This window comes from Myxine glutinosa, chromosome 9 (genome assembly GCF_964187855.1).
Source record: "Myxine glutinosa chromosome 9, kmMyxGlut1.1, whole genome shotgun sequence".
Classification (NCBI taxonomy): Eukaryota; Metazoa; Chordata; class Myxini; order Myxiniformes; family Myxinidae; genus Myxine; species Myxine glutinosa.
Window position 1 is genome coordinate 119,612,941 of NC_136269.1, and position 14,313 is coordinate 119,627,253.

The window sequence follows — 14,313 nt, forward strand, 5'->3', positions numbered from 1 at the left end:
ATCCATCAAACCCAGATTGGTCCGTCAGACTGTCAGATGGTGAAGCGTGATTCATCACTCAAGAGAACGCGTTTCCACTATTCCAGAGTCCAATGGTGGTGAGCTTTACACCACTCCAGCCGACGCTTGGCATTGCGTATGGTGATCTTAGGCTTGTGTGCGGCTGCTCAGCCATGGAAACCCATTTCATGAAGCTCCCGATGAACAGTTGTTGTGCTGACGTTGCTTCCAGAGGTAGTTTGGAACTCGGTAGTTAGTGTTGCAACCGAAGACAGACAATTTTTTACGCGCTAGGCGCTTCAGCACTCGGCGGTCCCATTCTGTGAGCTTGTGCGGCCTACCACTTCACGGCTGAGCTGTTGTTGCTCCTAGACGTTTCCACTTCATAATAACAGCACTTACAGTTGACCAGGGCAGCTCTAGCAGGGCAGAAATTTGACGAACTGTCTTGTTGGAAAGGTGGCGTCCTATGACGGTGCCACGTTGAAAGTCACTGAGCTCTTCAGTACGGCCCATTCTTCTGCCAATGTTTGTCTATGGAGATTGCATGGCTGTGTGCTAGATTATATATACCTGTCAGCAATGGGTGTGGCTGAAACAGCTGAATCCACTTATTAGAAGGGGTATCCGCATACTTTTGGTCATGTAGTGTATATTACACTAGAAGATCACAAACAGGCATACACACACCTACGGAAGTCTGGTACATCTGTATAAATATATGATTGTGTATCATTCACGTTCGGTACCTGCCAGACATAATGTAACGTTACTAAGAACAGGTGTATAAACAAACCCACGGTAGCATGGGCGTCAAAGTGACACTCATCCATGACACGCAAGTTGTGCACAATTAAAGAGATGATGGATGTGTGATGTCACATATTGGCAACAAGGCCTACCAGTTTGACACAGATCAAGCTCCTGTATCATTTGATAGGAATGGCAACGGTTGAGCAGCAATCGGATAGACTGCAGAGGATCCAGCAAGGTCGTCTCCGGGTGCCGTGATATGAAATCCTGCAAAGATTTGCGGTTGATGAGAAAAATACAAGCACTCTATGGTTTTCATAACTGCTGCTTGGTATCGGCCGCCAAAACAGATGAACTTGCACGTCCCTGTCTAAAATGACAGATAATCACTGCCGTATAAAATGTCTATTTCCGGCAACGTGAACAGCAGAATAAATCTACACCATTTTAGAGGCCAACATCAGTTGTGACACATCAAATTAACAATTGTGCAGATTTCCTTCTTCATCTATAGATGCTCACTAAAAAAAAAAATCACTTTGTGCAAAATAGTTTTTAAACGTCACACGAGAGAAAGTGTGAGAGAAAATACAGATAAGTAGACGAGAAGCACCAGATGCTTCTAACTCGAGTTATGGTCTGCAAAACGATTTTCAAAGGGCACATGCTTTTTGACCTTTGGTTTGTTGAACCCAAATTTGAATCAGTTAATTTTTGTATTGCAATCCATAAGTGTGCCAAGTTTGGTAGAAATCCCTTTAGTGGTTCATAAGTTATTGCAGTAACAAAACTACAACGGCATACCTCCACCAGGCTGAACAGTTTACGTTTTGCATCCCACTGATAGGCCGGATCTGCAACCGGACGTGAACCAAAATCGAATCGGCTGGTTCTTGTCACCTACCCAAGTCATCAACAAATATCGTCCGAATACGTCCATAACTTTTTGAGATATCCTGCTGGATAAAGAAAACAGACAAACAGACAGGGTTGAAAACATAACCTCTGCCAACCTTCATTAGGCAGCCTGGTGTTGGCTTAGGGGTTAGGGTGCTGGCTTGGGATCTTAGGATCCTGAGTTCGAATCCCAGTCGATCGTTGCAATTAACGGCAGGGGGGTTGATTCAACCTGTCATCCTTCCGAGGTCGGCAAATTGAATACCAGCTTGCTGGGATGAATGATCCGATCCCGGTGTGTACCCCGGTTTAGAATAGGTACACCGTATCCCTGCGTGTTGTAAGAGGCGACTAAAGGGGTTTTTTTTGTATACTGAGTCGAGGCTCGTGAAAGAGCTAACATTTATTTCACAAACAAATCAACCAGACAAACAAGATATATAAAAAGAGGGAGCGGAAGACAAGATGGGGAGACAAGGGGAAGCACACAAACATAATATTTGAGAGCAGGGAGATGTGTGGGAGGGAGAGGGCTTGGGGGGAGGAGGCGTGGGAATGGGGGGGGGGGGGGGGGGAGAAGTATAAAACACAAGGACACTAAGGACTTCCAGGACAGAAGTTGGTATTTCAAAAAAGTGGATTTGGGGTGAAATTAGTGGGGTAGAAAAGATCAAGGTTTTGGATGGGGGAAGATAAGAGATGGTGGTGAACAGGTGTTTTAAAGACCTGGAGGGTGGAGTGGGATTGAAGAGAGTGAGGGAGTTTGTTCCAGAGGCGGGAGAAAAGAGGAATGAAGGAGTGAAGGTGAGCAGAGAGTCTTGATTTTGGCAGTTTAACCATTAGAGGGTTGCAGGCAGATCTTGTGCGACCTGTAGGAATATTTGGGGGACAGAGCCCAGAGAGAGCTGGGAGGGCAATGCCAGAGAAGAGTCGGTAGAAGACGGAAAGACCATCAACCTGCCTGCGGTGAGTGAGTGAAAGGCCCATGGAGTTAGCTTCATCGCGGGAGATTCCAATAATTCTGAACGCTTTGGTTTCAACAGCGTGAAGACGAGCTAGGTGTGAGGCAGGAGCACCAGCCCAGAGGGGAGAGCAGTATTCCATTGAGCTGCGGATGAAAGCCTTGTATGTGGTGAGGAGCTCAGGTGTGCCAAGGAAGGACTTCGCACGACGGAGGATGCCCAGTCGGCGACTGGCTTTGGAGGCCAGATTTGAAATGTGGTTTTCCCAGGAAAGATCATGGCAGATAGTGAGACCCAAAAGTTTGAGTGACAGAACTTCTTGGAGAGGATTATTCAGAAAGTGGATGGGAGGGTTGTCCAGTCGGTCTTTTCGGAGAGACATCGTAAGAGGCGTTGCGGATCTCGGGTTACGGCGCTCCCCTTACCGAGGGGGGTTTAATCCCCTCGTCTATTAAGCTGGCCGTCCGAGTCCTAGAAGATATCGCGCTCCTCTGCGGGGTTGAGATTGACCAGGGTGACTGGTCAACGGGTTCCCAGATACCTTTGCCAACCTCTCCGCAAAGCAGGACGATACTTCTGCTCGAGCCACGGACAAGATGGAAGATTGCCGAGCGGTTTAGCAATCCGAAGCTTGAGCCGTTAGCAATAAAACTAACCGGATTCTGAGCGGTTATAATCGTGCCACAGGTATTCAATTGGGAAAAGACTAAAGTGACCGGATGAGAGGAAAACCCAAAGAATAAGAAGGGTGAAGGAAGAACAAACATGATTTATTAACTACACTACAAGAGGAAACGAAAGGCAGCAAGAATATACAAAAGGAGGAAATAAAAGGACATAGGGCAACCTTATACACTCTTATATAACACGCCCAGGACAATACAAACACACTTACACGAATGGGGTGGTGGTGGTGGGAAGGAAGAGAAGGGTCCAAGCAGTTGGTTCCAGGCTCCGGGTCCGCCGCGAAGAATGGCAGGCAGCTTCGCGTGTCGTTGGCACACGACCGGACCTTACATATGCAAGGGGCGGGGATGCTGTGTGCGTATAGCGTGCCGAACGCTCTCAAAACCAAACGGCAGTTCGTGTCAAACAATCGTTCCAAGCGATCCTCCGCGCAGTGTTCTTATCATCCGCCGTCTCTGCGCTGTTCTCTCAATCGCAACGGTCCCCTGCGCAGTTCTTCATCAATGGCCTCCCCTCGCGCATCTCTCGCATCTCTTTAGATTTGACTCCTTCTCTCTCCCTGGCGCATCTCTCTTGCGCACACTCTCCCGGTACGTACTCCGTACCACTCACGGGTGTGTACTCCCGCATACACCCACTCAGCGCACACCTAACCAGGGGTGTGCAATCTGTTGCACACCCAATAACACGCTCCACAACCAACTCAGGTGTGCATCCCCACACACTCTCTCCATCCATCTCACTCTCCGTGTCACAATCACTCCCACTATCACGCTCTGTCGTGCATTCTCCCTCGCACTCGGTAACACACTCGTGCTTCGACGCACACTTTTTCCTCACACGCGCGCCACTTCCACTCACACCACTCACAAGGGACCGTTCACAAACGCCTGGGTGCCGTCTCAATCCCAAGCGCGCGAAAATTCTTTTCGCGGCAAACACTCTTCCGGAAAAATCTCTTCTCCGCATACACAGCCCGACTCACCTTCGGGGTTCTTCTTCTTCGCTCCACACGCACCTGCAAACCTTTATAAGGATTAACAAGCACGGCATCATGATGCGGGCACGGACTTTGCACATTATCCATTTCTCCCTGCCGCGAGTGCTTTCCCAAGTCCGGCGTCTCTTCCAACCCAATTTCCATTTCCACTATTGGTTCGGTTTCTTTGCCAATTTGAATTAATTATTTTCCTTTATTTTCTTTTCCCTCGACCACCGCTGGCTCTAATAAAATTTTCTCTTCTACCTCGGCGGTCGCCGGCTTCCCCATACCCCGGGTCACGATCTCTATACCCGTCCAGTTACCTGTGCCTTGCTCCAACTCGCTTCTCCCGCGCTCCTCACACCGCGCCACCTCGTCGTGTACCCCCGCAACCTTTCCACCCGATCTGCGGTCTATGTCTCTCCCCAATGCTTTTATCTGGCCACCGACTCTGTCCTCAAACCCCGTTAACCCGTCCTTCATTCTTTTCACTTGATTTTCCCGAGTGTCCATCTTGCTTTTCACCCTCGTTAACCCCTCGTTCATTTCCCCAATTTGGCCTCCCATCTCATTTCTCAATCCCCCAATTTGGTTTTCTAATCGCTCTCCCATTTTATTCATTTCCCTGCTGGATTTGTCTGCCATCTTTTCCATATACCCCCTCATTTGCGCCATAAAGAGGTCCAGATTCACTAGTGCTGCGGGCTCGGCTGCCGCGGCCTTGTGCGAGGCGCCGCCATCTTGTGCTGCCGCGACCACGTGCGAGGCGCCGCCATCTTGTGCGCCTGCAACCCCCTCTACCGCGCCTTCTTCAACCTCCTCTTCCATTACTCCCACTGCCTCCCTGGGGTCCTGGGTTGCCTCTAACCCCTCTACTATCTCCCCCACCGGCATCCGATCGCCTTGACTATCCATGGCACGACTCAATTTGGATATTAAATACTAGATTTCGGCCGCTCGTAATTTCGACCAAATTTTTCAAGGTGGATTAAAAATTTGGTTCGGGCATCCGGCCATAAAAACATTGCCTCAAACAGGGAACCGTGATGATCGATGATGCTCTAGCAGGGAAAATGGCCTTAAAAAGGGAAGAAAAAAAAACCATCAACCTTCAGTCGTCAGGCATCAGAGGTAATGATTTTCAATTAAAGGCATATGGCCTTAGGGCTTAGACCTTTGACTTTTTTTTTAACCCAAAATCGAATCACTTCATCTTGGCATTAAAGTCCATACGTATGCCATGTGTGGTTGAAATCCCTTCAGAAGTTCAGTGGTTCACACGTTATCGTGTCCGGAAAAGGAGCTACGCTTCCCGCTCGAGCGCAGCTTTCGTTAAATCGGCTATCTTCTAAACCTGGTGGGCCGCATTAGCAAGCACCCCACCAGCACGACAATATTGTCAACTGTATTTCAAGGAAAGGATCTGTTCATATTCAACTAGTTCCATTCAATATATTTTAAGAATTATAGAGTTAAATAAGATACAGGGAAATGCACTTTGATTATGTGTAAGGCCTGTGTTCCTTAAATGTGAAGCAAATTATGAGGAACAGGCAGCATCAGTTTCTGTCACCATCGTGGTCGCCCTTCATAGTTGAAGATTGCTGTTCACATGTGACATGTGATCAACCACCACATTAACCATAAGAAGACCAAACCACTTCCTGTCTGCAGTTTAAGCATTAATACTAAAGAATATGAATGAAGACAAAACCCACCACCCCTTTCACTCCCATGGCTGTCCCCCAACACCCATCATGTGTACGTTCTAGAGAGATGACTCATACAAAGAAAACAAAAAGCAGACTTATTGGCAAGGTAACATATTTCATCTACAGATACCTTCTTTGCCAAACTATGACTCACGGATTTCCTCATTCTGGGTGGGGCATTTGTCAGCCTTGTGAAATGAGCTCAAATAATGTCAGACCTGATCACATCATTGTAGCTCTGTCAACTCTTTCCTGCTTAGCAAAAGGCACGCCCACTCTTTTTTTCCCCTTTTTCCTCTCTCTCTCCTTTTTTGTCCATTCTTGAGTGGATGTGCAAACACTTCCCACTCCCGTCGAGGCGGTTCCGGGTCGCTAGCCTCATACACTCACACACTGTTGACCTTCTCATTCCTCACGTTTGACCGGTACGTGTGTGTGCTCGAATAGGGAAGGCATGCGAGCACATTAGTCGTTGCAATTCGAGAGCATACAAAAGTTAGGGGTAGCATGACAGGTGGACGCTTGCTTACATTGCTTAGCAGTTGCAATTAAAACCATCCGGTTTTTCATACCTGTACCAGTACAGTATTGGTACAATTCCAATTTTCATTATCTCGTTCAACCAGCCTTTCTGCCTTCAGTGCCCCACGCCCTGAACAATAACCTCCTCATGTGTATTGCCAATGGAATCCAGAGCAACAGCCCCTCCCAAATACAACATTCAAGGCCTGATTCGATCCAGTCGATCACGTGCTGTCACAGGCAAATACTGCTGGCTGAGCTAACTTGCTGCTAAAATCCAATATTTAATGTTCTTCTGTTATCTTTAGATGGTTAAGACATCCACTCTGAGTCTGGGAGGTCAGTGGTTCAGACCCTAGCTTAGTCATGCGAAAGACTTAAAATGGCCGCTTCTTTGCTAAAGAATATATATATATATATTAAAGCTTTTCAGGACAGTTGGTACTTTGCGACGCGCACGAATTTTGCCCGGCTTGACCACATTCTTGTCAGGGCAAAGGCGGATGGGTGGAGGGAGCTGGCCGGTTTCTTTTTTTCAATATGATACCATCACGTCCTGGTGTTTGCTCCTGCAGAACAAACAATCGAGATATGCTGAACAAACATGTACGCCAAACGAGAACTCGACACACCGTTTCTGGGAGAAGCACTTTGTAGCTTAGACGAGATAGCAGCTTTCAGGAGTACTGTAATCCTATCGGAAGGTTGGCTGCTCTCCCACCGCACTTTTACAGCTCCATTACAACAACATCACCATGCAGCGAGGCCTGTGCAGGTCTGCGTCAGCGGACAGGTAGAACTATGGATGAAATCAAGGGGACGTTGTTAAAACTGCTGTGAGAAGGAAGGAGAAGCTGACGTTTTGAGCATTAAGCCTTCGTCGAAATTTTCAACCGATCTTCACGAAACTTCACCAAATGGTAGAGTTGGTCAAAAGCAAGAAGCCTATTGTTTTTGAGGTCAATAGATCAAAAGGTCAACATGGGCCAAAAGGTCAACATAGGCCAAATTTCTAAAATCCTCAATTTTCATCCGATTGACTTGAAATTTGAAGAGGACTTGCACATCTGGTCACTGAATTCAACCACCAAGTATTTTTGAGGTCAACATAGGCCAAAAGGTCAACATAGGCCATGTTTCAAAAATCCTCAATTTTCATCCGATTTAATTGAAAATTGAACAGCATTTGCACATTGAGTCACTAAATAGGGAAACTAACTATTTTTGAGGTCAAAAGGTCAAAGGTCAACTCAAGGTCGACCTTCCAAAATCATCATTTTTCATCTGAAAAATCGTCACTTTTCTCCCTATTGACCCGAGCTTTGATCAAGATTGTCAATTTTAATCTTGATGAAATGGACAATTTGCTGTATCAATGGGATTTCTTTTTCTTGGGGGTGGGGGGGGGGGGTGGGGGGGGGGGGGGAAGCGGATTTTGCAAGTATCGTCCAACGCATGACGTCTTCTAGTTTGTTTGTTTGTGAACAAAATATCTCAAAAGGTTGTGGACGGATTCGGACGAAATTTGGCAGAGATGTAGAAGTTGTGACAAGGACGAAATGATTAGATTTTGGTGAAGATCCGGATTCGGATCCGGCTAGTGGAATTTTTAAAAGTGATTCTTCACCATTGGGAGATAGGGACAAAAACGATACATAGCAGGATATCTCAAAATGTTGTGGACGGATTTGGACGAAACCTGGTGGCCCGACCGGTTGGGTGTCTGACAAGGACAAATATATGCGATTTTGATGAAGATCTGAATATGGATTCGGATATGATAATTATTTAATTTTAAAGTGATTCTTCACCATTGGGAGATTGGGCCAAAAACTATACATAGCAGGATATCTCAAAAAGTTATGGATGGATTTGGACGAAACTTTGTGGACAGGTTGGGTGTGTGACAAGGACGAAATGATTAGATTTTGGTGAAGATCCGGATTCGGATCCGGCTAGTGGAATTTTTTTAAGTGATTCTTCACCATTGAGTGATATGGCCAACCAGGTGGAGGTATGCTCTCGACTGAGTGCTGTTCTAGTTTCCTGTGGTGGATAGTGCACCTCGATCAATGTCCTGTTGATTGCATCCGTTGGTCTAATAGTATCTTCAAAGTAAATGTCAAATTCAGGTTAAAAAGGTTAGTAGAGGTCTGCATCACCATAGAGGTACACTCAGTATATTAAGCCAGACTCGGTGGTGTAATGGTTCGAGTGTCCTCTCTTAGTCTGGGATATCGTCGGTTTGAACCATGGTTGAGTCATACCAAACATTTTTAAAATTGTACGTAACGCTTCCTTGCTTGACGCTCGCTTAGCATTTAAAGGACAGACCAGGACAAAATCTCCCTTACATTGACATCCATGGGGAGGAGAAAATTCCTCCTCAATTGCCTCACTGAGTGCAGAGAGAAAGCGAGGTCATAAAGTTTATCTGTGCTGGTACCCAGAGTGCTCTGGCAAGTGACGTCACTTCCCCCAATCTCAGCGGTTGTGTTTGTGTGTAAAGCCAAGTGTGGTGTTCTCATGTACGTATCTGTTTGCATGTGCTCGTGACTTGTGTCACGCTCCTCCACGAGCCTTTCAGACTGAAATAAATAAAGAATTAAACAGATTGATTGTCCCATTTAAAGATGCACTCCGCACTGGTTTTTTGTTTTCCTTTGTTGAACAATCTAAAAATTAAAGTATTTTTAGAAGGGTCATGATATATAATTTACTATAGTCAGAAAATAACAATTGAATACAACAACAACAACAACAACATGCATTTTAAGGCCATTTTCCCTGCTAGAGCGGAGGTTAGCCTTGCGGTCCCCATGACAATGTTCTCCATTTTGCCCTATTTTCTGCATCTCTCCTTGTTAACCCCCTTGCCCGCATTTCTGCTTCCACCATCTTTAGCCAAGTCTTTCTCGGTCTTCCCCATCCTCTACTTCCTTCTACATTAATTTCCATCACTCTTCTCAACCAGTCACTTTCATCCTTCCTCAACACATGACCAAACCATCTCAACCTGTTCCTCTTCACAGCATCAATCATAGGCAATATTCCCATCCTCTTTCGCAATTCATCATTTGTCTTCCTCTCTCTCAACGATACTCCGCACATCCATCGAACCATTCGCATTTCCACCCTTTCCAGCCTTCGTTGCTGCTCTATGTTCATTACCCATGTCTCGCTCCCATAAATCATAACACTTCTCACACATGCAGCATACACCTTTCCCTTCAGCTTCAGCGACACTCTCCTCCTCATCAGCACACCACTCAGTTCCGCCCCCAAAAATACTCACGCACGCCACTCAAAATAACAATTGAATATTCCTTTATATATATATATATATATATATATATATATATATATATATATATATATATATATATATATATATATATATATATATATATATAGTATACAAGATCGAAGTTGCTGAGTTGCTGAGTACCCTCGTCCCTCTATACAAGGGGAAAGGTGACCCTCTGGAGTGTGGCTCGTACCGAGCGATAAAGTTATTGGAGTATGGAATGAAGGTATTGGAAAGGGTGTTGGAGAGGAGGATAAGGAAGAAAGTGAAGATCGACGAAATGCAGTTTGGATTCATGCCAGGAAGAGGAACGACAGACGCGCTTTTCATTGTGAGGCAGTTGCAGGAGAAGTACATGGAGAAGAGGAAGAAGTTGTTTCTTGGGTTTGTTGATCTAGAGAAAGCATTCGATCGGGTTCCACGCAAAGTATTGACATGGGCATTGAGGAAGTTAGGAGTGGAGGAATGGTTGATCAGAGTAGTGATGGCAATGTACAAAAGAGCGCGCACAGCTGTAAGGACGAAGGACGGGAACAGTGGTGAGTTTGAGGTGAAGGTGGGAGTGCATCAGGGGTCGGTACTAAGTCCACTACTATTTGTAGCTGTGATGGAGGTGCTGGCTCAGAACGTAAAGGAGGGTTTACCGTGGGAGTTGTTGTATGCAGATGATCTGGTGTTGATTGCGGAAAGTATGGATGGACTGAAGGAAAAGATGAACACGTGGAAGGAATGTATGGAGACAAAAGGTCTGAAGGTGAATATCGAAAAGACGAAGGTGATGGCAAGTGGTAAAGCATGTGGTGAGGTGGAAAGAACTGGGAAGTGGCCCTGTGCTGTGTGTAGGAAGGGTGTCGGAGTGAACTCCATTCAGTGTACAATGTGCGCTGAGTGGGTTCATCAAAAATGTAGTGGTCTGAGAGGGTCATTAACCAGTGTGGCAGCTACATTCAAATGTAAGGTGTGCACAGAGGGAGCTGCAGATGGAGGAAATGTTGAGTTGGATCTTGGAGACGGCGTGAAGCTGGAAGGTGTGAAAACATTTTGCTACCTCGGAGACATGCTGAATGGAGAAGGTGGATCAGACTCGGCAACGGTTGCTCGAGTGAGATGTGCATGGAAGAAGTTTCGGGAATTGAGTGGCGTGCTGATGATGAGGGGAGTGTCGTTGAAGCTGAAGGGAAAGGTGTATGCTGCATGTGTGAGAAGTGTTATGATTTATGGGAGCGAGACATGGGTAATGAACGTAGAGCAGCAACGAAGGTTGGAAAGGGTGGAAATGCGAATGGTTCGACGGATGTGCGGAGTATCGTTGAGAGAGAGGAAGACAAATGATGAATTGCGAAAGATGATGGGAATAGAGCCTGTGATTGATGCTGTGAAGAGGAACAGGTTGAGATGGTTTGGTCATGTGTTGAGGAAGGATGAAAGTGACTGGTTGAGAAGAGTGATGGAAATGAATGTAGAAGGAAGTAGAAGACGGGGAAGACCGAGAAAGACTTGGCTAAAGATGGTGGAAGAAGAAATGCGGGCAAGGGGGTTAACAAGGAGAGATGCAGAAAATAGGGCAAAATTGAGAAGATTGTCATGGGGACCGCAAGGCTAACCCCCGCTCTAGCAGGGAAAATGGCCTTTTAAAATGCATGTTGTTGTTGTTGTTGTTGTATACAAGATCGAAGCTCATGTAAGAGCTAACATTATTCATAAAAAGACAAACTGACACATAAAACATGATAAAGGGAGTGGGAGACAAGATGGGGAGAGACAGGGAAGCACACAAGTACAACATTTGAGAGCAGGAACATCGGGAGATCTGTGGGAGGGAGAGGGCTTGGGGGGAGGAGGCATGGGAGGGGAGGGGGTGGGAGAGGTATGAAACACATGGACAATGCTAGGACTTCCAGGAAAGAAGTCGGAATTTCAAAAAAGTGGATCTGGGGTGAATTAACGGGGGTAGAAAAGGTCAAGGTTTTGGATGGGGGAAGATAAGAGATGGTGGTGAACAACTGTTTTAAAGACCTGGAGGGAAAAGTGGGATTGAAGAGAGTGAGGGAGTTTGTTCCAGAGGTGGGAGAAAAGAGGAATGAAGCAGTGAAGGTGAGCAGAGAGTCTTGATTTTGGCAGTTTAACCATAAGAGGGTTGCAGGCAGATCTTGTGCGACCTGTAGGAATATTTGGGGGACAGAGCCCAGAGAGAGCTGGCGGGGGCAAGGCCGGAGAGGAGTCGGTAGAAGACGGAAAGACCACCAACCTGCCTGCGGTGAGTGAGTGAAAGGCCCTCGGAATTAGCTTCATCGCGGGAGATTCCAATGATTCTGAAACCTTTGGTTTCTGCATCGTGAAGCCAAGCTCGGTGTGAGGAAGGAGCACCAGCCCAGAAGGGAGAACAGTATTCAATTGAGCTGTGGATGAAAGCCTTGTATGTGGTGAGGAGCTCAGGTGTGCCAAGGAAGGACTTCGCACGACGGAGGATGCCCAGTAGGCGACTGGTTTTGGAGGCCAGCTTGGAAATGTGGTTTTCCCAGGAAAGATCATGGCAGATTGTGAGACCCAAAAGCTTGAGTGACAGACCTTCTTGGAGAGGATTGTTCAGAATGTAGATGGGAGGGTTGTCCATTCGGTCTTTTCGGGGAGACATAGTAAGAGTGTGAGATTTGTCAGGATTGAAAGACATGTTCCACTTGTTTGACCTGATATGGAGCGGCAGAGAGTGGAGTCATCAGCAAAGAGATAGAGAGGATTTTCCACCCAGTCGGAGAGATCATCGATGAAGACCAGAAAAAGCACAGGGCCCAGAACACTGCCTTGGGGAACTCCAGCCTGAACAGGAAGGGGAGATGAGAGAAATCCATTCAGGGCCACATGTTCACTACAACCAGAGAGGAAGTCCGCAAGCCATGCGTGAAGGTTTCCATGGATACCATAGGAGGAGAGTTTGGTGAGCAGAGCGGGGTGCCAGACCATATCGAAGGCAGTGATATGTCAAGGGAGACAGCTCTGATTTCCTGTTTGGCATTGAGGACCTCCATCCATTGTTGAGACAGCAGAAGCAGCATGTCCAGAGTGGAATGACCTGGTCTGAAACCAAATTGATGATCTGAGATCAAGCCATTGGTTCATGATGATATCAATTCATGATGGTAATGATCAATCATGAGTTCCCTTCATGATGATCATCATTTCATGAATGATGAGTTCATGCTGATCAATCGAGATCATGATGATATTGCACATTTTATGAATTCAACTTTTTGGTCAATTACACAAAAGCTGACGTAACTTTTTGTTGATATTGTTTTATATATTTTTGTAAACGGTGATCTAAGGATTATCGAGAAGCTTGTACATGTATTACACGAATTAGGACAAGGACATCATTCGGAGACAATGGACCTATCAACATGTTTTACATCGGATTAGAATCAGGGTTTCAAGCATCATAAGCACAGGCCCCGGAGAGGAATGCAAATAGTCTGACCTACACTCTTACAGCCATTGGTGAATCGCATTTCAACTGGGAATGTCAATGTTTTGGATTCATGATCATCAGCACACAGTGTACAAAAAACTAGAATGGCACTCAGTGGAGAGCATACCTCCACCTGGTTGGCCATATCACTCAATGGTGAAGAATCACTTTAAAATGATACTAGCCGCATCCGGATGCGGATCTTCACCAAAATCTAATCATTTCGTCCTTGTCAGATATGCTACATCTCTGCCAAATTTCCTCCAAATCCGTACACACCTTTTTGAGATATTTTGTTTACAAACGGACAGACAAACAGACAGACAGACAGGGGTGAAAACATAACCTCCATCCACCTTTGGTGGCAGAGGTAAAAAAAAAAATCACAAACACTTGGGAGTATAACACCTACGGGAATGCTCCAACCATGAAATCCATCATGAGTGTGAAAAGGTCAAACTACCGATGAATTTGTGTCGATACCCAAATCAGCTCCGAGATCTGTGAATGAATAAGGGATTGGCAAACACAACTGTCCATGTACAAAACTACCAGATTGACAGGATATGCTGGAGGTACGCACACTCCCCTCTGAGTTGTCTAGCCTGGGCTATTGACTCTCGGCCTAGCTATAAACCGTCATCCCGGTGTTTCACAGTCAGAGTGAGGCCATCACTCGGATGTGTTGTGCTGTGTTGTGTTGTGTTGTGTTGTGTTGTGATGTGTTGCCATCACTCGGATAAACAATAAACAACTGGGCGGCCCATCTGTTAGCATTAGTTGGTGGACGTTAAAGATCCCACAGAGTGCTTCGCAATGATTAGGCGAGATATCAACGGCACTCTGGTCAAATTCCAAATTGGTACAAGGCTTGCAGAGTGTGGAAAGAAGGGAAATAAAGTTGGGAGGAGTCGGAGTAAGAGCAGAGAAGAGAAAGAGCAAGAACAACGATTCTGGGAAGGAAGTGGGCCCCTAGATTCCGAAGCAGATGGCATTAAGGCGCGACCACATCGACGGGACAAGTG

The 14,313-nt window shown here is 46.1% G+C and overlaps 1 protein-coding gene across 4 annotated transcripts in view; it reads right to left on the minus strand.

Annotated features, from left to right (window-relative positions):
* ITPK1 (inositol-tetrakisphosphate 1-kinase) overlaps positions 1-14,313 on the minus strand; it is a 65,761-nt gene that overhangs the window by 21,191 nt on the left and 30,257 nt on the right. For all 4 annotated transcript variants that reach the window (XM_068128389.2, XM_078784822.1, XM_068128388.2 and 1 more), the window contains exon 4: positions 903-1,020. In XM_068128389.2, the coding sequence (XP_067984490.2) occupies positions 903-1,020 (118 nt within the window). The remainder of the gene's footprint in view (positions 1-902; positions 1,021-14,313) is intronic.